General features: G+C 44.3%; 2 protein-coding genes across 7 annotated transcripts in view; one reads left to right on the top strand and one right to left on the bottom strand.

The window, feature by feature from the left end:
- The window catches only part of LOC146685785 (palmitoyltransferase ZDHHC14-like), a 72,672-nt gene extending 49,957 nt beyond the window's left edge, over positions 1-22,715 (top strand). For 3 of the 5 annotated variants that reach the window (XM_085441751.1, XM_085441753.1, XM_085441752.1), the window contains exons 8-11: positions 223-332; positions 3,011-3,116; positions 21,879-21,953; positions 22,189-22,715. In XM_085441751.1, coding sequence (XP_085297877.1) covers positions 223-332; positions 3,011-3,116; positions 21,879-21,953; positions 22,189-22,683 — 786 coding nt within the window. In that variant the 3' untranslated portion in view covers positions 22,684-22,715. Of the gene's footprint in view, positions 1-222; positions 333-3,010; positions 3,117-7,268; positions 8,260-21,878; positions 21,954-22,188 lie in introns of those variants that run through there. The other 2 variants (XM_085441754.1, XM_085441755.1) reach the window with 2 other exon arrangements.
- lgals8b (galectin 8b) lies at positions 9,845-13,781 on the bottom strand. Of its 2 annotated transcripts, XM_085441757.1 has the most exons (8): positions 13,541-13,778; positions 13,268-13,356; positions 11,091-11,301; positions 10,895-11,014; positions 10,796-10,822; positions 10,625-10,713; positions 10,371-10,536; positions 9,845-10,288 (listed from the first exon to the last, which is right to left on the bottom strand). In XM_085441757.1, exons 1-8 carry the CDS (start codon positions 13,577-13,579, stop codon positions 10,139-10,141), a joined length of 891 nt encoding a protein of 296 aa, XP_085297883.1. In that variant the 5' UTR covers positions 13,580-13,778; the 3' UTR covers positions 9,845-10,138. The 2 variants fall into 2 exon arrangements, with proteins under 2 accessions (XP_085297883.1, XP_085297882.1); XM_085441756.1 differs by having other exon boundaries at positions 10,796-11,014; positions 13,541-13,781.
- Positions 22,716-24,261: the final 1,546 nt, after the last annotated feature.

Here is a 24,261-nt window from a genome sequence, read left to right as displayed (position 1 = left end):
TCACAGCTGTAACTCCTTTTCACCTCAGACTGTGAGTGAGTGGTGCTCGAGCTTCGCTGGTGAGCTCAGCTGATTCGAGAATGGCGATGATAATTTTCAAGGTCACGGGACAGAAGTGCGCACGGCCCGCTTGAGCTCCAGATTAGACACAAACAGCAGCGTCTGTTTATCGATGACACTTTGGATATTTATCTGTCTCACTGAAGCTTTGCATCTCTGCAGATAAAAGGTTCATGGTCATCTAAAAGAGGGAAGGACAACTATAACCCCTACAGCTATGGAAACATATTCACCAACTGCTGCGCAGCGCTGTGTGGACCCCTGCCACCGAGGTAGGCTGGGTGTGGGTGTTTGTGTTTCTGTGAGGCGATGTACGCATTCCTCGTTCCTCGATGGTCAGATGAGGACAAAGAGCCCATCGTTCCCTGCTCTGGGGGGAAAAAGCCATCTCGGTGTCATCGTAGTTTCCCATTTTCTCCAGAGCCAAAAATAAAACTGTTACTCAGAAGTGTTTGATGTGAGGAGCTGCTGTGAAATGAGCCTGCCTGCAGCCTTTTCTCTAAACATAGCAAAGATACTGCAAAGCATTTCAGGCCTATTTGAACCAAATCCGAGATCAAAGTTTCCCACATTGATTCGATTTTTATACTTTTCTGCCCATGTGATTGAACAAAAACACAGCAGCTGTCAGCTCGTGTCTGTGCGACTGCACGTTGCCCCCCGGCATTGTTCTTATGTGCTACGGTAGATTTCAGTTCCCCATCTGTATATGTCGACATACTGCTCCTTCATATGCCTGCACATGTGGACAACCTTTAAAACTTATTACATGAAGGAACAACACAGCAAGTCATTACTTTAGTTTCCCATCGTACAACTCCACGTTCTGTCAAACACTTCATCCATGTTCCTTACTTTGTAGATTACAAATTGTAGTTCTTGTCATATTTTTCCACTAAAGGAGAGTGAAAGGTCTCCCCAGTATACCACAGTCCACCTTTAAATACCGAACCTTTGAAAAGCTTAAAGACAAAGTGTCCTGAAAGCAAACTGGACTCAATCATTTACATGAATAAAGATTATGTAGGTAAGCAAATTCTGCCTGAAACAAGGAATCGGTAGTTTGATGAATTCTGTCTCCATTCCTCATTTGTTTTTCTTCCAGTTCCATCTTCCTTGTTCTTATTGCGGTTTCTTTTCTCTGGTGCGGGTTTAACAGAGATTCAAAGTTTTCTCTGTGGTGGGTTTTAATGTTTCAGAAGATGGTGACTATTGTGCAAATTCATTACTTTACAAACCCGTCTCTGCCAGTGCCCATTCTCATTACTCATCCGTGAATCTGAAGTCGCCGTTTCCTCTGATTTTTATGGCTTGGTGGTTAGAAATGAGGCGCCACCTTGGATCGACTCTGTCAGAACAGCACAAATATCTTTTTATCCTGAGGAATTTTCAGCTTTTAACGTTGCATTTAAGTACCTGCAGAGTTCCTCAGTATATGCACATGTATAAGAACAGCAATGATGTGTCAGTGTGTTTGACTCTTCTGTGATTTTGCCGTCACAAGCTATGCATCTCCCATAACGGCTGCAGCGGGTGGCAAAGGAGAGTCCTCGGCTCACAGGTGGCTGCCGTGTGTGTGTGTGTGTGTGTGTGTGTGTGTGTGTGTGTGTGTGTGTGTGTGTGGGGCGCCACAGGTGTCGCACAGCTGGCCTCACCTGCCTCTTGGACTGAGCGAGCTCAGACCCACAGAGACAAAAGCCTTTTGTGTTTTACTCCCTGCACAGATTCTCCACTCAGACTTTCAAATGCATCAAACTGCAGGTTTCTGCTTCATTCCAGCTCAGTCCTGCTGGAGCTCACCGTCAGCACTTTGTGTTAAATTCTTATCGAGCTTGATGCCTCAGCTGTGTCCGATCGGCCTGTGTTTGGCTGATAAACAGCCCCTATCATCACACGGAGGCATCACTGTGCAAAGTTCAGCAGGTTCTTCTCTAACCAGCAGAGCTGTGCAGCATTAACCTTGGGTTGGAAATGATGGTTCACTCCACAGATGAGCGACTGTACAGTCACACTTAACAGAAAGTACGCCCTCATTCACTTCCAAGGTGCTGCATATCAGGACATAATAAGATTAGCTGCTCTTAAAATGAGGTAAATACAACCTCAGGTGACATAGTACGGTCTCAGTAATTATTTAACAAAAACTAAAACCATCCCTTCTGTAAGTAACAGCCAGCAGTGTGAGCACTTTGATAAAAGCAGAAGTTTTGGTGGTTTGTTGATCTGAAGCATCCGAGCATGACCGATTGTCAGTAGGGTGTCAGAGGGCAATGTGCCCAGAGCCACAGGGTATCGGCACGAGGTCATCAACAGGACAGTGATCCCACACACGGCAGCAACGGTCCAGTGAAAGTCCAACCTCAACCCTGACTGAATGCTGTAGTGGCACCTTCAGAGAGATGTCTGCACAACTGACTGAGAGCAACGCTGCAAAGAAAGAGGACAACACTGTCACAGAAAATCATTACTGTAAATTACTGCAGCCAAAGGTGTCGCCACAAGCTACTGAATCATGGGGCGGGCTCAGTTTTTCACAGGGCCGTTTGTTAAATGATGACATGCTGGAACGGGTCATGTGTTGTGCATCTGAGACTGTATTTAAATCATTTTAGAAGCTGGTATTTCCTGACCTGCAGCAGTGGTATCAGAAAATAGTTCACACCGCACACAGTAGTTATCTTTGCTTTTATTGTCAACAGTAAAACCACAGGGTCAGAGTTTAATAAAAGTCTCTCTGTTAGAGCGACAAAGCTCTTTTGTTCATTTGTTTCATTCCGTTTCTTTCTTTGGTCGTCTGCTGACCCACAGCGAGATCAACTCGACCTTTTCCTTTCTGGTTAAAGCAGGACGGGCCTGTCGGAGCTGTGTGTTGTGTTATTGTGCTGCTGAGTGACCTTTGCTGTGTAATGTTTGCTGACGGTAACGATGTTCTCGGCTTTTCTCCCATTAGTCTCATCGACAGACGCGGCTTCGTCGAGGCAGACGTGCCACAGTTGGCACCACCAACCAATGGTATCACTATATATGGCTCCACCCAGTCTCAGCAGAGCCACACGGTAAGACTGTTGACCGACGCCGCCACCACCCCCCTCCCACCTCCCTCTCCCCTCCAAATGCAGCTTTATGCATCACTTTGTCAGAAATGGCACAGAACAGTGTTTCATCTCTTTTCATGGTGAAACGATAACCAAATAAACTAAACCACGAAATTCATGTTTTTTGTCATGTTGTTTAGACGTGTATACCTGTAACTGCTTCACAATAAGAGCCACCCTGTGCAAAGAGCAGGATAATAAAGCACGCAGGATTTCAGCAACTATGAGCTAAAATACTTTAAAGAGTCTGCCTTCAGGTTCATTTTATCCTCAAGCTGCTTCCTAACGTTAGAGTTTATATAAAGTTGCAGTGAGTGTTGAAATCTGCACCTGATTTGTTCTGCACGTGTGAAAAGGCCTTCTTCCTGTTCCTTCCTTTCACAGTAAAAGCCCTTAGCATTTACACACTGACTGCTGTAAGGTGAAATGGCTTGTTTAAGCATTACATACAATTTTAACTTTGATTTCACTGGTTCTGAAATAGAATATTTATTATTGTTATAAATAAAAAATTAATTACTTTTTCTTACTTCTCATATATGGAACTAATTAAACAAACTAAATTCTCCTTTTCAAGTGAACTTTTTGATCCATGTACACAAATTGTGAAGTTTATAATTATAATAATAATTATTATTATTATTGTAGAGGTCTAGCATAGATTATTTTATCAGTGTGTATGGCTGGAGAATTAGACCAACGAAGATCAAATGTTGCTTTATTTGTAAAATCTGAAACGTCCTAATAAACTGACTCGGAGAGGGGAGACGTGCTTCAGTAATATAAAGTTACAGCTGTCAGGTAGAAACAGTTTTAATAGTTTTAATCCGACTCTTGCATGAAAAAAAAAAAAATTTATGAGTTAATTATTTTTGTAATTTTAGCATTGACAGGAAGTACGTCTGTTTTCGCACACGTGTAGAACAAATCTGGTTTCCTGGCGTGGATCAGGTTGTCCTGCCCTCGTGCGGCTGCCGTGAAAGATGCCGACGGTCGACTCTCTAATGATGATCTCAGATTTAAGAATGTAGAGGCATCCCGCGCTGGCCCGGATAACTGGGCCCAGGCACGGAGGCTGGACGCCGCTGAATCACACACAGCTTGGTTTTTTTCTGGTCTGGGAAAGTAAATCCAGTTAGTGTCTCTCATCGCTAGATTGAGATGGATGAAGCTGCTCTAGATTACAGCAGGCGAGTTCTCAGAGTCTGCACGAACCACGTCGTGTTTCTTTAAATCAGGTCGGCAGGTGGGGGTTGTGTTGATGTGGTGGCCTGGAGTCTCTGATTTCTGGTCAGCTGCTCATAAGACGCTCACTCTGAAATCTTACGGAAACTCCTGGAATCGGCACATTTGGAGGATGCTTGTTCAACTTTTTCACTTTGCAGTTGTTTTTATTAAATACACCTGAACATTCTGGCTGTCAGATTATTTTGAATAATGCTATTTATTCCAAATTAAGTGAAGGAAAAATGATGATTTCCTTTATTCGAATGGATTTTGTTGTGCTGAATCTAAATATGATAAAAAAAAAAACTAAAACAGCTGATTGATTACAGTTTAATTGTTGCACATTATGTGCTTATAAGCTCATGCCTTGTCACCTGTTTATGTTATGTTACAGATTAGCCAACGCTTTGTGCACAAACTAACACAAAATACTGTCAGTATTGAGGACAAACACAGAGCCAAGATTCCACAGGAGGCAGGGACGCGGTCTTTGGAGTTTCCTTTGCACAAAATATAGAGAAGAAAATATTTAAATCAAGTGTTTAAACAGTTACAAAGTTTGAGATGCAGTTTACTGCAAATTGCACCAGCAGGTGCAAAAAAAAGCACGTCTTATTTTTTGTGCTTGATATTGACATGAAGATCATCTGTGTTTAGAAAACTAACTTCTGTATGTCACCCAAACTAACCACACCTAACCGACCCGCTGAGTAAATCTGGCCCTTGATATGAAACATTACATCATCAGGGAACAAAGAAACATTATTTTGGCTCTGCAGACTTCTTTCATATTCAGGTTTGTGCAGATAGAAATGAAAACCGCAAAGTGATTCCAACATTATTTTTCTTCTACTGCCCAAAAAAAGAAAAGTGTTGAATGTGTTTGAGGCTGAATGAACATCATCCAAATGTGTTGATTCGCTGACTTTTGCCAGGGGTTGTCATCTGTCACTGCAGCAGGCTCATGAAAAGATGAGAATCGAAATCACGCCGCAGGCCGTGAACAGGTTTTTGTGCAGTGTCAGGCTGAGTCCCGACACACTTTTACCTCCTCGCACACAGCTACTGAACACCTTTCCCTCTGCCGTGTCCTTGTTGGCACAGAGGCTCGACCTCGTCCTGGTTATTCTCACCGAGATGTTAAACGCTGACGTCATCAGTCATGATCTCTTGAATGGACCGTTGGGCTGAAAGCCACGGGAACATTCCCCAATGTTAGCACGTCCACAAATAACCACCATCTGTCTCCTGTAGCGGTCATGATGAGCAGCCGCAGTCGTCCTGGCTGTTTGCCTGGACGCCGTCAGTGCTTAACGTGTAGCTGTCCAGGTCTGGGACCTGTGTGTGTGTGTGTGTGTGTGTGTGTGAACGAGTATTTAAATCAGATTTTTGATTAAAAGCAAACAGTTGTTGGTGTGTGTCCCACGTTAAGCCGGGCATTTTTAGCTCCGTGTTGGCAAAGGCGCGTTTGTTTCTTTGTGATGCAGCTTTAAATCGACGGAGACTTTTTAAGCTGTTGCCACGGTAACTGCGTGTGAAACGATGTCATTGCACTTTGATGAACAAACCCTGCTTTCTGGATTTGACTCAGTAAAAGGAGAGAGACTGACTGCAGTCATCACAGGCCTCCCTGAGAGGCTCACATCAGTTCCCACTTTAAGGAGGGGAGATCTCACAAAGCATCTCCGGACTTTAAAGCGCTCGGGTCAGATGTTCGAATGTCCCAGACCACTGTGTGACTTATTATCCGTTAATGTTGTCGGGAATAACACGCGTCACTCTAATCTCTCCAGTCCTCTTCAGATTTGTTTAAATATGAAACACAAGTAGAATCAGCTTTGTACAGCACGCTGCGAGAGCTGACACAAAAACTGTTTACCTAGCAGTGCGTCTCCTGACGACGTCTCAGGAACAGAGAAATGACTGTCTTCCTGTCATAGTATCCTTCTACTGAGGCAAAACCAGAGTAAATGTGGGCTGAATGTTGGGATTACAGGAATGTGAAAGCCCAACACGGCCTGTGGTCAGCAGCCCGTCTAGGTATTGTTTCTGCCTTGCTGCTAATGAGTCAGTCGGTGTTCACAAAGCCTGACAGCACTCTATTTTCCATCAAACACCGATGACGTAGCCTGGCGCTAACGTGGAGGTGAGCGTGTTTCCTGTCGTTGCAGTGCAACAACCTGAGCCTAGCTTCCATAAGTCGATACATGGAGGACTGATAACACTTAAAAGCACATCTGTTCTGCTGTCAAAGGTCGCTCGGCCTGTGTTTACATCATGTCTGTAATCTGCTCTTTTCAGGTCAGTGAGATTGAGGCAGAAAGGTGAGATGTGGAGGACGAACCTCTGTGCTTCCCATTTCCTCCCCGTGAGGCTTTGGGGTGGTGTGGGGCGGGAGGCTGCGTCACGGGGCTCTTCCTGATTATTACGCTTTTAATTTCTAGTACCTCTCACACCCTGTGGGCTTTTCATCTGCAGCTGCTCTGTAATATTGATGACTTTGTGGTGACAAACGGCTAACAGGGTTAAAGCTAACCTCTCTGTGGCTGATGTGTGTTATCGCTGACTCGGCGTCCTAACCCAGTTACCGCTCGTTATTGACACATCCACAGCGAGGCGATCAATAGGCCATGAAGCAGGGACTTAATAGCAGCTCTGTGTATTGAGCTGAGCGGCTGTGGCTCTGCATCCTAACGGGACACTAACACCTTCTCTTTCTTTCTCTCCCTTCCCTCCTTTGTCGTCTTCACGCCTTCCTTTCGTTTGTGTTTTCTTCTTTGCACTTTTCAAATTCTGCGTCACTGCCATCTCTCCCCCCCAATGTCTGTTGCTTTGACCCGCACACCCCCTCCCTCCTCCCTTCTCCTCGTTGGCGCTTTCTCTCAGTGTGACCAAGACCAGTGCATTCAGAGCACCAAATTCGTTTTGCAGGCCGCCGCCACCCCGCTACTCCAGCACCAGAGCAGCGAGCCTGTCATCCTAACCACATCCCCCGAAAACGGAGGGACGCTACCTGGCCGTGCCTCCCTCGCCCTGACGGGGCCCTGCACCTCACTGCCCCTCGGCCAGCCCACCCCTCCAACCTCCACCTCCAGCTTAAGCTGCCACGAGGCCGCCGACAAGCTGCCGGTCCATGGACACACCCTCACACACAACCACAGCAACCCCCTGCAGGAGTCGTTGTTCCAGCACCACTTCCTTACGCCAGAGGAAGTGCCGTCGCCGCCCGGCATGCTTCACTGCGGCAGCCCCATGGGCCACAGCCACACCACGCAGGCCGGCTTCTACGACCCAGCCAGCCAGGACTCGCTGCACGAGGACTCCGTCAGAGGGCTGGTGAAGCTCAGCTCCGTCTGACGCCCCCAATGAAAACACTGAGATCACCGAAGTCTGCTGACCCCCACCCACGCTCACAGGTGGTGGTTTAAACTCAGCTGTTGGAACCTGTGGACCTAAATCAGATTTGTCTTCTGACGTTTTTCTTCCCAAACGTTGCAGCTGGAGCTGGAAGATCCTTCCTGTTATTTTTGTTTGAAACTCCGGGGAAGTTTAATCCGTTAACTCTTTGGAAACTTCACAGGAGACGTTTCAGGTTTTTGTTCCACTTCAATCCAAAATAAAAGTTTGGGTGAGAAGGCTGAGCGTCGCAGCTCTGACTCACTTCTTTTCTAAAACCTTCTCCTGTGTGCCCGTTGCTGATTGGACGGTGTCTTCTTGCCTTCTTTTCTTGGACATGGTCAGCAGTGCGATGGTTGATGTCTTCATGTTGCATATCATCAGGCTTTTCTATGTAAAAGAGACTGTTGTATTGTACTATGGTTATTACAACTTACAGATTATATTTCCTGTGGATATTAATAAAACCATCTTTTTATCATATTCGGCTGCGTTTCTATCGAAGGCGTTTGTGTGACAGTCATGTGATGCTGACGTTTTAACATTTATGGATGATTTTGAGCTCTTAGCTGGACGCACAGAAAAGGCCTGAAACAGAAGAGCTGTGGGTCCACACCTCAGAGGGTCAGTCTGTGGCCAAAGACGCTGATGGTTTGGTAGAAACTGACACTCCCACTTTAATGCTCTTCCACCCCCTTGTGGTCGAGCAGAAACACTGCAGCTAAGATTTAAATTTACATACTCTTATGAAACCAAGAGGAAAGGATATCAGCCTCATCTTTACTAACATTAGTGTGATGTCACACCAGCTGTAGGCTGACTTTAAAGGCTAAAAGACGGCGTGATGACTCACAGTTCTCTGTTGGTCTGCTGAGACGAACAAAAATCACATTATTATTTAAGGATCCCTGAATTTCAGTTTTTGACCAACAAAAGCCACAAAAATATCTGAGCCTTGTCATCAGTCTGTGACCCCTCTGTGGGCGGTTACAGTAAAACCATGTTTGTGTTTGGGAAGTTAAAGAATTGCAAACACAATTCCTGAAAGTTGGGAGGAATTAAAATGTAAATAATAAGATTTAAGGATATTCTTCTTAAACCCATAATTTATTCATAATAGAACATAAACAAAACATTTCAAATATTCAAACTGAGAAGATGAAGCGCATTGGCTAATTTTGATTTTGAGGGCAGCAACATGTTTCTAAAAGTCTGCACACGTTTGAAATCTTCACATTTGTGTCAGGAACATTTTATAAACTTTTTTGTGAACCTCTGTTCTGTGTATTTTTATTTATTTATTTTTTTTTTAGTACCCAGTCACATGACTGCGCTGCTGAAAAATGTTCCTCCAGCTGCTTTTTAACCTTTTTCTCTTTGACGTTTTGCTGTCATCAAATTCAAAATGAGCTTTACATTTGATGTTTTCCTTTCTGTTATGAATGAAATTCAGGTTTATTTTGTTTTTATTTACGTGTTTTATTACTGGCGAGACAATTATGGAGAGCACACTTTTAAATCTTTGCTATGGGGGTCCAAATCCACGGAGGCCGGCGAACATGTGAGGCTATAAAATTAAAAAAAGGCTCCCGATGATGGATCTGAGGAGGTGAAGAATCGCTGAAGGCTGCTGATCATCCTCAGGTTTGAATGATAACAGCAGGATAACAGGAACACGTTTGTCATTAAATAATGTGTGACACATGCAGCCTGACTGGGTTACATTTTTAACCACAGGTGATTATAAAGGAGACGAGAGGGAACCTCAGATTACTGGAGCAGGACTCGCTCCTCTGACGGACCTGTCACAGTTATTTAAATCTTATTATCTCGCGCTGCACAGAGTGCTGCCTGTCAGGTGTGTGGGACATTTTCATGTATTTCAAATATTATTTTAAAGTGATTAAAAACTAATGCAAATGAAAGCTGTGACTTCAATGATGCAGTAAAAACTGCACTTCCTGGATTTTGTTTTCTATGTGAGCTGTACAGAAGAATGCAGTCCTTGTATTTATTTCACTGTTTTGCTGACAGTCTTATAATTAACACGTAAGCAGAGCCAGGTGTCGAGAGCTTCTTAACATTCACATTTATTTCCGGGTTTAGTTACACAGGCTGTATCACAGCAGAGATGCACTAGAGACAAGAAAAGAAACGGTCCAGGGACACCACAGTCAGCTGCAGCACGGCTTACTGTCATGCATCATCCAGTCTCAGCTGGAAACCGTTCATTTAAGACCCGTCCACGGCCTCCGTGCCAGACTAGCTTAGAACCATCCACGCCCAGGTTGCTGTGGCTAAGCTAATTTAGCACGATAACCAGAACCCAGGAGCATCGGTGACGCCGGTTTCCGTGCGAGTCACCACAGCTTGACGTCGGTGAGCTCCAGGTCTCCCATGATCTCCAGCTGGTCGATGCTGCTCAGGTCCTGCACCCGGTGTCTGAACTCGAACAGGTGCGAGCCGTTCACCGCCAGCTTGAACCGATGTGGCTGACAGAGGAGAAGGATCTGAGGAAGAAATTTTAAAAAAAGAGTCTCTGAAGAAGCAGAAGGCCTTTAAAAGCGTTGAGAAGCTGCAGGTGGTCCTTACCTCAAAGTATTCTCCTGAGGAGAATGGAAAGAAGGGCAGCTCCCGCTCCTCCTGACCCCAGGACTCACCCAGGTACGAGTTCCTGATGAACACGCTGGACTTCATGCGGGGGTTCAGGTGGAGAGCGATGTTCTCCGTCCGGCTGTTCCGGAGGTTCACGGTAAAACTGGAGCAACGTATGAGCGTGCATCACTGTGAGATGGGCGGTCCTGGATAACTCGCACACAGATTCATATACGTGTCTGAATGTTTACCTGTGAGGATACATGCTGACCTGCCCTTTGATTGTGATGTGCTGTCCTGGGCTCAGGCCTTTGAGGATGCTGCCTTTGTAAGGGAGGCTCTGAAACAGCAGTGAAACCTAAACGTCTGATAAGAGTTTGGACATGTGATCGAGTTTTAGCAGTTTAAAGGTAAAAACTCACCAGGTCCCCTGATTCTGAGAATATTGCCTGAGAGGGAGAAAACACACATTTAGACACGAGCGGCAAAAAACCTGAAATATGAGAAAGACATGTACTCACTGAGTTTGGGATGTAGCCGATAGCGTTCACCCTGACTTTCCCACAGATGGAGAAGGTGTCAACCCTGTTCAGAGGAATTCTGTGCTTGTATTCCAGCAGGTGCGCTCCATTTACCGCCACCTGCAGGTGAACAAGGAGCGTTATCTTTCGGTTCCACATGCAGGCCTACCATCTCCACCAGCTCGGGCTCACAGACCTTGAAGGCGTCTTCATGCACCAGGATGATCGTCTCGAAGGGGGCGCCGCGCTTGTAGGGCAGCTGGTGGAGCGTCTCCTCTCTGCCCCAGCTCTCCTGCAGCAGGGAGTTGCACACCACACAGGGCGAGCCCTTGAAGCGAGGGCTGAAGTGGAGGGCGACGTCAGAGCGTGGTTTGGTGCTGCAGCCACTCGACAGGTCGATCTGAAACCTGCACAAAGTTTAACTGCCCTTTAAATCATGTCGTGCATCAACGTTTAACTTAAACTCCACGTGGATGTAACTCCATCCTTTTATTCTGAACCCAGTTGGCAGAACAGCTGAGCTCTCAGATGTGATTTAAAGAAAAGAGAGAGAGACTTTGAGTGGTCTGACTGTAGCAGAGCTGGGAGCGATGCATGATCACCGAAGAGAATAACAACCTCATTGATATCAGCCAAACTGATCCTGGACCTGTTCTCTGCAACTGGAATTGAATGTGCACAGATCAGCACATCCAGGGTAACTTCTCAGCGATCCCAGTAAACCCAGCAGGAGGCGGGGTTTCAGCATCTGACCAATCAGGTTTACTGACAGTGAAGTGGCTGAGTGTACAGATGAAGACAAAGCTGACGAGTTAAATACAGACTGAGTGTGTGTGAGCCCGATGAATGTAAAAACAAAGAATTACCAGATTTTCTTTTTTACCTTATTTTTGTTTTTAAGAAAAATCAGAGCCACATATGAGGATATTCATTTAAAATTCTGATAGAACAGTGGCAGCATAATGTCCTCGTAAGTGGATATCAGGCCCTCGTAGAGCAAAATTGAGTATTTTGGTCTAAATAACCCAAAATGTGATGTCCACATATGTGGATGGAGGTCCTAGGAGGTTAAAGGAACATTTAGATGTGAGTGAGACATTTGATTGAGCTGCAGTGTCGGAGCTGTTTAAGGAAAGAGGAAATGTAAATAAATCAGGAATTAAGTTTCTATAGTTCTCACTGATGCTCATGACATAAAGACTTTGGATGGTAAAAACCGTCAGACCCTGTGAGGGTCCAGGAACAGCGGCACTTTTCTGATTGGCCAGCAGACGATGATTTCAAACCTGCTGATCTCTAATCTAGAAACAGAACTGAGCAGATTGGGTCTCCAGCATGAGTGAGAAGTGAACAGCTCTGTGAGAGGCTCCGGAGTTTTTGGGTCCTTGCTGCTACATCGTACCTAAACAGACACACAACCCCCCACGCACACTGTACACACCAAAATAATATCACATATCAATAACCAGTAACCTCAACATCGTTTCACCTTTTGATCAGAACCACGGACAGCACCTGCAGTCAGAGACGTTTGTGCTACAAACTCACAGCAGAAAGATTTAAGTTTCGTTTTATCAGCGAACATAAAACATCTGTAACATCTGGAAACAACAAACCACAGGAGGCCTCGCTGTGTGTGGAAACACTATTTCAATAAAAACAAACTATTCACCATCACTTCCTCTTTTCAGCTTCACTCATTTGCTTCACATGTAATGCTGCTGCTTTCACCAAAATATGAATTACTGAATATTTCACGTCAGCAGGTTCTCGAGCATTTCCCCTCTGTGACAGAGCAGCATCGGTAACATGTGACAGCACACCTGCACAGATACAAGCTACCCTGCAATATAAAAATCATCTCAATCAGCAGCAGCTAGAACATTAAAGTTATACAAAGATCAATAATTATGGTTCAATAATATAATCTATATGATTGTGAAAGGTGCCACAGTTTATAATAAGCACTTTAAATATCCTTTGATTATACAACTTGTGAAACTATTAATTATAAATAATTTTACAAATCAACACAAAATGAAGTTTTTGAATCTGCAGCAAAATCCATAAACCAAACTTGACAGGTGAGGGGCAGCCAATCAGAACAAAGGGGGCTTGTTTCAGGCAGGATGGACTGAGATGCTGCACTTAGTCCCAGAATAATATACAGAAGGATTATTGTGGACTTTAAATCAAGCAAAGCAGGTATGGAAGAGTTCAGTAATACAGTAAATATCACACACACCTGAAAACAGCGTCATGGGTCAACTTTCATTCTCTTTTAGCTGAAAATGTTTGCAGGGGGAGATTTTTTTCTTTGTTAGTTTTCCTGCATGAACAGAACAAACTGCTGCTGTTTGATTTGAATCTTACCTGTCAGCATCGGGGGGGACGGTGCCCTGGACGATGATGATCTCCCCGGGGTGCAGGCCACCAGGTATGGGTCCAGTGTATGGGATCACCTGCAGAGCGGACATGGAAACCTCAGAGAGCCTCGTGTCTTCATTCGAGTGTGGTCAGACAGACAGATGTGGACAGGTGTGTGGGCAGATGTGCGGACAGCGCTAGAAACTGCATGCGTGCAGACAGCAGAGCATGCAGCCATCAGAGGGCTGATGGAGATGATGATAATAATAATCCGCTTACCGGATTCAGAACCGTGTGTTTAGCGTTAGCCACGGACATCGGGCCTCTCGTGTCGGACTGCGGCCTGCAGCTGTGCAGAAAAACGGCAGTCTGCGCAATGCGCGCCAAACGGGAGCGGGCTGGAGCTCTCCTGCGCTACACGGGGATGGAGGCAGTGGGCATCTTCTCTCCATCAGCCATTAACAGCTCGCGCATGCGCAAAATCCTACCATGTGATCGGCACCCGATCAACAACAACACGGATGAAGCCCACCCACGTGACCGTGAAAGCGTCACGTGAACCTGCAGGAAGTACATGACGTCAGTCATAATCTATCTGAGAACCTGGGAACATAACCCACGTAAAAATGTTAATAACTTATTTGTTAACTTTGTATGGAAGAATAAGCACCATCATCTAAAAAAATCATTGTTTGTGGACCTAAAGATAAAGGTGGTTTTGGCCTTCTGGACTTCATGGGTCCTGGACTATACATTTAAGGTGAAATGGCTAAAAGAACGCTTAAAATCTCCTGGATCATTATGGCATTTCATTCCACATAACATTTTTAGAAATGTTGGAGGTTTACACTTCCTATTGTCTTGTAGTTACAGTATATCAAAGTTACCAGTTAAAATGTCTGCATTTTATCAACAGGCATTGTTGGCTTGGAAATTATGTTATTCACATAACTTTTCTCCACATAGATCTATTATCTGGAATAACGAATGTATTACTAAGAGGAACAAATCACTATATTTGCAGAATTGGATTGATAAAAATATAATCTATTTAAAAGACTTATTTGACTCTGAAGGCCAGCTACTTAGTTACAATGACTTTATTACAGAAAAAACATTCCCTATCAAATTTAAAGATTTTAGCTCTGTAATAAAGTCCGTTCCCAGCGGACTGACTGAGTTGATGAAAAGCTACAAAAACAGAACACACCACATGCATCCGTTAACACTCTTTATATAAATGGTATTGATTTCTTAAGCAAGAAATGCACCAATAAACATATTAGAGAATGTTTGTATAATGCAAAGAAAATAACTCCAAGAGGGAAGTTTTTTTGGAATGCTATTTTTGATAATATCAACTGGGATAAAGCGTGGCTTGTTCCTTTTAGATTTTGTATTACAAACAAAGTTAGAGAATTACATTTGGAAATATTACATAACATATATCCATCCAACATGTACATTTCAAGATTCTGTGACATTGATAGAAAATGTACCTTTTGTAAAACTGAACTTGAAAGTGTTACTCATTTGTTTTATGGCTGTTCATATAGTGCTACATTTTGGAGAGAGCTTGAAAATTATATACTGTGCAAGACAACATACGAAATCAAAATTGAAGGGAAGAACATTATCACTTATTTTGAAACTAAAGAAAAAAAATATGTGCCATTGTCAATGTTTATATCTTATTAGGGAAATTCCATATACATAAATGTACATTTCAAAACTCAACCCCATCATTTAATTTGTTTTTGATTGAAATTGAATATTATTTAAACTCTCTTAAATTAACTTCCAATAAAAAAGGTTTATCATTGATTGAAATTCATTCAGAAATGTTTAACAAATGAGCTGTCACGACTTTCAAGTACTAAATTATGAAGTCTGTCACATTCCCCCCCCTTTTTTTTCCCCTTTATTTATTTGTCCTTCTTATTTCATTGTACTGTATATTGTTACTTTTATTTGCCTTGTATGTCTACTGTTCAGGCTGAACTGGAATGACTGGCTGTTCACTTTGTAATTTCAATAAAGTTTGAAAAAAAAGAGAACATAACCCACGTGATCTCCGGTGTTTTAATTAAATATCAGGATTCATTCAAAGGATTTAAAGAGTCTAATTAATTAATTGAACACCTGGTCCTCACCTGCAGGCAAGACGAGCAGCGGGAAGTATTTGAAACAATAATAATAATAATGCTGATGATGATGATGATGTTCAGGCTGTATAAAGTCTTCAAACCAAATATTAAAACGTGTGTTTGAGCGAACATTAGTACAACATTAGTACAACAAACCTTCGTTAATAATTTTATAACTTTTGTTAGTTTAAAAAATATTAACGTGAAGTTTAAACGTCTCGTGTTTTTAAACTAAACAAGATTTCTGAGTTTTTATTCTTTTTGTATGAAGCTGCCGGTTCGTCCTGATGACATGTGGAAGCAAAACTACGGAATCCCGGCAGGATCATGCATGAAGCATTAACACGTTTGCAGCAGTTACAGCAAGTGACCGTTAGAGGGCGCCATTTATTCATGATAGGTCAATATAATATAATATAATATAATATAATATAATATAATATAATATAATATAATATAATATAATATAATATAAATATAATGCAAATCTAAGATTGGACGATTGTGTGTCAAACACAAAGAAACATCATCTACCCGAGCAGCTTCTCAGGTGTCTAAGACCAAAACAATATCATTCATAATATTTGTGATAAAATCAACGAGAGATCAAATTCAAAAAACACAATCAAGAGCCATCAGTGAAGCTCTCATCTCAGTCTTCAAGGAGACGGTGAAGCTGATGAAAAGATAACAGAGCTGCAGAATAAATGAATGAGTTCCTCAGGCTCTGTTGAGACCATCAAAGAGGAGTGGAGGAGATCTGGTCCCTCAGGCCAATCGCAGCACCTCAGCTGTGCTGGACGTGGCACATCATCAGGAGAAACCACGACCTGTGATCACAGGATTCATCTCTTCTCCCCACACAGAGCCTTAGTATGGAACAATAAGGACATCTCATATAAACACCAGGTTCTCCTTTATCACATGTGGTTTGGTGACGGAGATGTGACGGTGGGTCAGATGTTTAATCAAAATGATTTTCTGTCTCATGCAGAGCAGTTCACACCGTATCGCCTCCTGTCAGTTGTTTCTTATTTAAAGACACACAGTCATCACTCATCATGTCCTACTGAACCAAACCAGCCTACACTTTATTAATGAGCTCAAACAGCACTGAGAAGACCCAACCTGGTCAAATCAAGACAATATGTTCGTGACACCCTCAACATATGAGACTTTTGTTAAATTATATCCAACTTTTTTTTGCCATGCTTTGTTTTGGAGGATAGAAAAATCTGTCTCCGAAGCCACCAGGCTCCTGACAGGTGGAAGGCTCATCCTGATTGGACAAAGCAGACATCCTTCATGGAGATGAACTCACGCAGGTGCCAACGGCTGTGTCCCAACTCAGGGGCTGTGTCCCAATTAAGAGACTGCACGCTTGAAGTACGCATTTTAAGTGCGGTTACGTCACCGCCACGCGACGACGGCTGTCCCAATTCGAAATGTGCTTCAAATGCATACTCCAAATGCGCCGTCGATTTCCCCAAATATCAAGCGTGGTCCGGTGCACGCTTCGTGGTCCCATATATCCCACAATTCATAGCGTGGCGGTGGGTGTGGATAATTTTGCTGCAAATTACGGCAGAAGGGAGCGGCCTAAGAGGGGTTTTCTTTTCAAAACTTTATTGAAATTATAAAGCGAACAGTCAGTCATTCCAGTTCAGTTTGTACAGTAGACATACAAGGCAAATAAGAGTAACAATATACAGTACAATGAAATAAGAAGGATAAATAAATAAATGATAAAAAAAAAAAGAAAAAAGGGGGGAATGTGACAGACTTCATAACAACTTTGTACTTGAAAGTTGTGACAGCTCATTCCTTAAACATTTCTGAATGAATTTCAATCAATGATAAATTAACTTCCAATAAAAAAAGTTTAAGAGTTTAAGTAATATTCAATTTCAATCAAAAACAAATTAAATGATGGGGTTTAGTTTTGAAATTGACATTTATGTATATGGAATTTCCCTAATAAGTTGGAGCGGCCGAAGAGTGAACTGTCAAAAGTACTGAATATGACGACACTTATGTGCTAATGTTTAATAATTAAAGTCAGTCATATGTCCACAAACACACAACAAGCTGAAAGTCAGTGATATATGGACACACACACACACACACACACACACACACACACACGGAGTGCAGAATTATTAGGCAAGTTGTATTTTTGAGGAATAATTTTATTATTGAACAACAACCATGTTCTCAATGAACCCAAAAAACGCATTAATATCAAAGCTGAATGTTTTTGGAAGTAGCTTTTAGTTTGTTTTTAGTTTTAGCTATTTTAGGGGGATATCTGTGTGTGCAGGTGACTATTACTGTGCAGAATTATTAGGCAACTTAACAAAAAACAAATATATACCCATTTCAATTATTTATTTTTACCAGTGAAACCAATATAACATCTCCACATTCACAAATATACATTTCTGACATTCAAAAACAAAACAAAAACAAATCAGCGACCAATATAGCCACCTTTCTTTGCAAGGACACTCAAAAGCCTGCCATCCATGGATTCTGTCAGTGTTTTGATCTGTTCACCATCAACATTGCGTGCAGCAGCAACCACAGCCTCCCAGACACTGTTCAGAGAGGTGTACTGTTTTCCCTCCTTGTAAATCTCACATTTGATGATGGACCACAGGTTCTCAATGGGGTTCAGATCAGGTGAACAAGGTGGCCATGTCATTAGTTTTTCTTCTTTTATACCCTTTCTTGCCAGCCACGCTGTGGAGTACTTGGACGCGTGTGATGGAGCATTGTCCTGCATGAAAATCATGTTTTTCTTGAAGGATGCAGACTTCTTCCTGTACCACTGCTTGAAGAAGGTGTCTTCCAGAAACTGGCAGTAGGACTGGGAGTTGAGCTTGACTCCATCCTCAACCCGAAAAGGCCCCACAAGCTCATCTTTGATGATACCAGCCCAAACCAGTACTCCACCTCCACCTTGCTGGCGTCTGAGTCGGACTGGAGCTCTCTGCCCATTACCAATCCAGCCACGGGCCCATCCATCTGGCCCATCAAGACTCACTCTCATTTCATCAGTCCATAAAACCTTAGAAAAACCAGTCTTGAGATATTTCTTGGCCCAGTCTTGACGTTTCAGCTTGTGTGTCTTGTTCAGTGGTGGTCGTCTTTCAGCCTTTCTTACCTTGGCCATGTCTCTGAGTATTGCACACCTTGTGCTTTTGGGCACTCCAGTGATGTTGCAGCTCTGAAATATGGCCAAACTGGTGGCAAGTGGCATCTTGGCAGCTGCACGCTTGACTTTTCTCAGTTCATGGGCAGTTATTTGGCGCCTTGGTTTTTCCACACGCTTCTTGCGACCCTGTTGACTATTTTGAATGAAACGCTTGATTGTTCGATGATCACGCTTCAGAAGCTTTGCAATTTTGAGACTGCTGCATCCCTCTGCAAGATATCTCACTATTTTTGACTTTTCTGAGCCTGTCAAGTCCTTCTTTTAACCCGGTTACCCAAAGGAAAGGAAGTTGCCTAATAATTATGCACACCTGATATAGGGTGTTGATGTCATTAGACCACACCCCTTCTCATTACAGAGATGCACATCACCTAATATGCTTAATTGGTAGTAGGCTTTCGAGCCTATACAGCTTGGAGTAAGACAACATGCATGAAGAGGACGATGTGGACAAAATACTCATTTGCCTAATAATTCTGCACTCCCTGTATATATATATATATATATATATATATATATATATATAAAATAGTGAGATATCTATCTGTTCAACTTGTAGCCAAGCATCTCACTGATCACTGCTGCCGAGACTGCAAGACCAGACTGACCAACCTGTGCACTGCCTGGATTGATTACAAGAAGGCCTATGACTCAATGCCCCACAGCTGGATACTGGAATGCCTAGAATTGTACAAGATCAATGGGACCCTAAGAGCCTTCATCAGGAACTCAATGGGGATGTGGCGTACAACACTAGAGGCCAACTCCAAGCCCATAGCACAAGTTACCATCAAGTGCGGGATCTACCAAGGAGATGCTCTGTCCCCACTGCTGTTCTGCATAGGCCTGAACCCCCTCAGTGAGATCATTAACAAGACTGGCTACGGATACCGACTACGGAACGGAGCAGTTGTCAGCCACCTCCTGTACATGGATGACATCAAGCTGTATGCCAAGAGTGAACGAGACATCGATTCACTGATCCACACTACCAGGCTATACAGCAATGACATTGGAATGTCGTTCGGACTGGAGAAGTGTAGTCGGATGGTAACAAAGAGAGGGAAGGTAGTCAGAACTGAGGGGATTGAACTACCAGAAGGCAACATTGCAGACATAGAGGACAGTTACAAGTACCTGGGGATCCCGCAGGCAAATGGGAACCATGAAGAGGCCGCTAGAAAGGCTGCAACCACCAAGTACCTGCAGAGGGTCAGGCAAGTCCTGAGGAGTCAGCTGAATGGTAAGAACAAGATCCGGGCCATCAACACATACGCCCTGCCCGTGATCAGGTACCCTGCTGGGGTAATAGGCTGGCCAAAGGAGGAGATAGAAGCCACTGACATAAAGACAAGAAAGCTCCTTACCATGCATGGAGGGTTTCACCCCAAGTCCAGCACCCTGAGGCTGTACGCTAAGCGGAAGGAAGGGGGCCGGGGACTGGTGAGTGTCAGCACCACAGTCCAGGATGAGACAAGGAACATCCAAGAATACATTGGGAAGATGGCCCCAACTGACCGAGTGCTCAGTGAATACCTCAGGCAGCAGAAACCCAAGAAAGAGGAGGGAGACGAGGAACCATCATGGAAGGACAGGCCCCTGCACGGTATGTACCACCGGCAGATAGAGGAGGTGGCTGATATCCAGAAATCCTACCAGTGGCTGGACAAAGCTGGACTGAAAGACAGCACAGAGGCACTAATCATGGCAGCACAAGAACAAGCTCTGAGTACAAGATCCATAGAGGCTGGGGTCTATCACACCAGGCAAGACCCCAGGTGCAGGCTGTGTAAAGATGCCCCAGAGACAATCCAGCACATAACAGCAGGGTGCAAGATGCTAGCAGGCAAGGCATACATGGAACGCCATAACCAAGTGGCCGGCATAGTGTACAGGAACATCTGTGCCGAGTATAACCTGGAAGTCCCGAGGTCAAAATGGGAGATGCCCCCAAGGGTGGTGGAGAATGACCGAGCTAAGATCCTGTGGGACTTCCAGATACAGACGGACAAAATGGTGGTGGCTAACCAACCGGACATAGTGGTGGTAGACAAACAGAAGAAGACGGCCGTAGTGATCGATGTAGCGGTTCCGAATGACAGCAATATCAGGAAGAAGGAACACGAGAAGCTGGAGAAATACCAAGGGCTCAGAGAAGAGCTCGAGAGGATGTGGAGGGTGAAGGTAATGGTGGTCCCCGTGGTAATCGGAGCACTAGGTGCGGTGACTCCCAAGCTAGGCGAGTGGCTCCAGCAGATCCCGGGAACAACATCGGAGATCTCTGTCCAGAAGAGCGCAGTCCTGGGAACAGCTAAGATACTGCGCAGGACCCTCAAGCTCCCAGGCCTCTGGTAGAGGACCCGAGCTTGAAGGATAAACCGCCCGCAGGGGCGTGCTGGGTGTTTTATATATATATATATATATATATATATATATATATATATATATATATATATATATATATATATATATATATATATATATATATATCTCAATCATAATAATCTGACAATACTATAATATTGGCCATATTATATTTACATTACCACAGTGAGTTGACTTTAGTCTCATGAACAACATTAACTAATTATTATTTACTAACTAATCTTAAATGACTGTTCAGCACAGAAATGAAGCCCAACAATCATGTTTTACAGTCCCGTGGTCTCAGCCTCAGATACTCAACTAATCAAAGTGATGTCATGACAAAAATGAATGACCAACAAAACATTTTTCTCCTTCATTTCTGTCAAACAAAGCTGTATGTAACGTGTCTCGCGGTTAGTATCATGGTTGCTAGGCAACCTGAACAGCGCGACGAAGCGTATACCGTCCCATTTTACAAGCCTCTCACTTCCGCACTTCTCGTACTCATAGTACGCACCGTACGTAGTACGCGTAGTGCGCGTACTTCATGCGTGCAGACCCTGAATTGGGACATAGCCAACGACTCAGACAGATAGAAGCATGCAGACATAAATTTCATCACATGCAATAAATAACTGCAAAAAATGTACTTTTTTTTACAATTTGTTGTACTTTTCGGTTTGTTTGGTTGTTCTGGATCATCATTGGTTAAATATGTGTTTACAAATAAAAACAACATTAGGTGTTAAACATGATCACGGTTGACTTGAGAAGCGACATCTGCGACATCCCGTGAACGCAGCAGATAGGGGTGTGTCGAGGCGTGGGGGCTATAAAAGGTGGGCTGTGCGCCTCTGTGATCAATCACCTTTCCTCCCCCCAGCAGAGCACAGCCGACATGAAGACGCTGCGTGTGGTCGTCCTCGCATCGCTGCTGCTGATTCTCCAGCTCAGCTCACAGGTGAGTTACGTTTTTGTCCAAGTGTCGTGAGTGTCGTGTTCGTGCTGAGGAGTTGCATTACGTTAAGAAGCTTTAAATGTCGCGTGGAGGGGCAGGAGAGGCTGCGGGACAAACTTTTTGTCAAACGTTAAATTTAAACACCTGATCAAAGGTGGAGGTAACTCTAAGGGCCTCTCAGCCTCCCCACGGTGTGCAGCCGCACTTCCTCAGCTTCATGGCGTCTCTTGTGTTGCAGATGGCCCGGGGGCACGTGTCCACGGCGTCCCCAGCGTCCACGATCAAGTCGTCCACGATCAAGTCCTCCACGGTCAGCCCGTCCACGGCGTCCATGATCAAGTCCACGATCAAGTCCTCCACGGTCAGCCCGTCCACGATCAAGTCCTCCACGGTCAGCCCGTCCACGATCAAGTCCTCCACGGTCAGCCCGTCCACGATCAAGTCCTCCACGGTCAGCCCGTCCACGATCAAGTCCTCCACGGTCAGCCATTCCACGGCGTCCACGGTCAAGTCCTCCACGCTCAACGCATCTACGTTGTCCACTATGACCGCGGCGTCCACAGTAAAGTCCTCCACGGTGAAGGCAGTCTCTGCCACGGCGTCCACACTTTCCACTGTGAAGACTGCGACTTCTCCAAGAAGCAGGCCTCCGACAGGGACCGGCTCCCGGGGACCCGCCGCCTGCACTCCGCTGCTGGCTCTGTTGGCTCTCCTCCACAGCTGGTCCGGATGACTGGATCCGGATCGGCCTGGACTCCGTGGAAACTTGGAAAGGAGGTTTAATAAAAAGCTGTTTCCTCCTGAACTCTGAGAACAGGAGTGAGTCATGGAGGTGCTCCTGTTTCCGGTGTCACTGACTATGAAGTTTGTCTAAATGCTGTAAAACATTTGGGACTGAAAGGCTGTGCTTTGATGTCAACTGAATAAAACTTAAAATCTAAGACCACGTGACTGTTTCCTTCCTGTGCGGGAAAAGTGAAGCTGCATGAGTGAGTTCAGAGCCCCGATGGTCTGACCCGCTGTGGCTCAGTCACACCAGGTCTGATTATCAGGCTCCTTCAGCCTCTTAATCTGGTTTCAGCTATTTTAAATTGGCACCCTAACCCTGACGAGAAAATCTGAGCTTCCTGTGGTAATGCTAGTCAACACAGGGCACACCTGCTGCCTCACATGTGGTGAACTTAGGTCTAAGCCTCCAGATTCAGAAGTTTCTGTGCGTACATGCAGAAAGGTTTTAATTTGGAACTCAAATTTACAGCTAACATAAATGTAAAACTGCTTCGGGACTGAGACGTGACTGTGTCCATCTTATATACAGTGTATTCTAGAAGGTGCACTTTTACCAGCAGGACGCACCGTGGCTCAGTTTTTTTTTCTGAGGGGCCTGAAGTGTCTAAAGAAAATCTACCCACACCTTGACAAACATGTGCTGCTGGTATAAAGCAGGATGGATTGGTGCTCGCATGTTTACACCGAAGTCTGACTCTACTGTCCAAAATCAAAGGATCCAGCCTCTGTTTGCTAGTCTCCCTGTGAGTCACACCAGCTCACTCTGCTCATCAATAACAGCTCATAGCTCCACAGGCATGCTGGAGGCAGAGATCCCTCCCTGCACAGATACTTTCTGAATTATTAACAACCTTTAGTTTATTCAGACTTACACATCAGACCTGTTAACATTGGAAACATGTTGGTTAGAGATAAACTACAACAGAAACGGGCCGAGTGAGAAGAGGACGTTTATGCAAAGTGATGAAGACGTGAGCGAGGTGTGTGGGTCTGTGAGGATGATGTAATCTTCCTCAAAATAAAACTGCGTATTTCCTTTACTGTTTGAGACGGGTGCTAGTTTCCTCTTTCTCTCACGCTGTTCACCTGATGGTGCTGCATTAAAAACCTCCATAATTCACTCTGTAATTTTCTAAATATGATGCAGAGCTGAGTAGCCTGTTAGTGTTTCTTCTATATGACCTCTGAGGTTTCTTTATTTCTGCACAATGGACTGAAATTTGGTACAAACATGTCCCGCCAGCCACCTCGATTCTTCTCAGCCAGTTAAAAGCCTGAATCACTTCTAACAGTTCGGACTCCTGTCGACACGGCCTGCAGGTATGCACGGCCCACCTTATCTCACAAAACACTTTCTGCAGGTTATTGTGTACAAGCTGGGGACTTGCAGGCGACTTTTTTTTAGTAACGGGAGTCTTACTGGCTTGCAGGTAAACAATCCACATTGATGAGGTAACCTCCAGCTGGCCGTTGCACTGTGAGGTTAAATCAGCAGGCTGGAGGACGGGTTTCCTGCTCGCTG

This window comes from Copadichromis virginalis, linkage group LG19, assembly GCF_057382275.1.
Source record: "Copadichromis virginalis isolate Kocher_CV1m ecotype Utaka linkage group LG19, C_Virginalis_male_GT1.1, whole genome shotgun sequence".
In the NCBI taxonomy this organism is placed as follows: Eukaryota; Metazoa; Chordata; class Actinopteri; order Cichliformes; family Cichlidae; genus Copadichromis; species Copadichromis virginalis.
Note: the sequence above shows the minus strand (reverse complement) of the source record. Positions and strands in the feature narration are given on the sequence as shown.

Coding starts and splice junctions, on each gene's coding strand:
- lgals8b (XM_085441756.1), bottom strand. CDS start 13,579: ATGTCCGTGGCTAACGCTAAACACACGGTTCTGAATCCG. Junction 11,015..11,090: donor TGCATGAAGACGCCTTCAAG/GTCTGTGAGCCC, acceptor GTTCACCTGCAG/GTGGCGGTAAATGGAGCGCA. Junction 10,537..10,624: donor GTCAGCATGTATCCTCACAG/GTAAACATTCAG, acceptor ACGTTGCTCCAG/TTTTACCGTGAACCTCCGGA.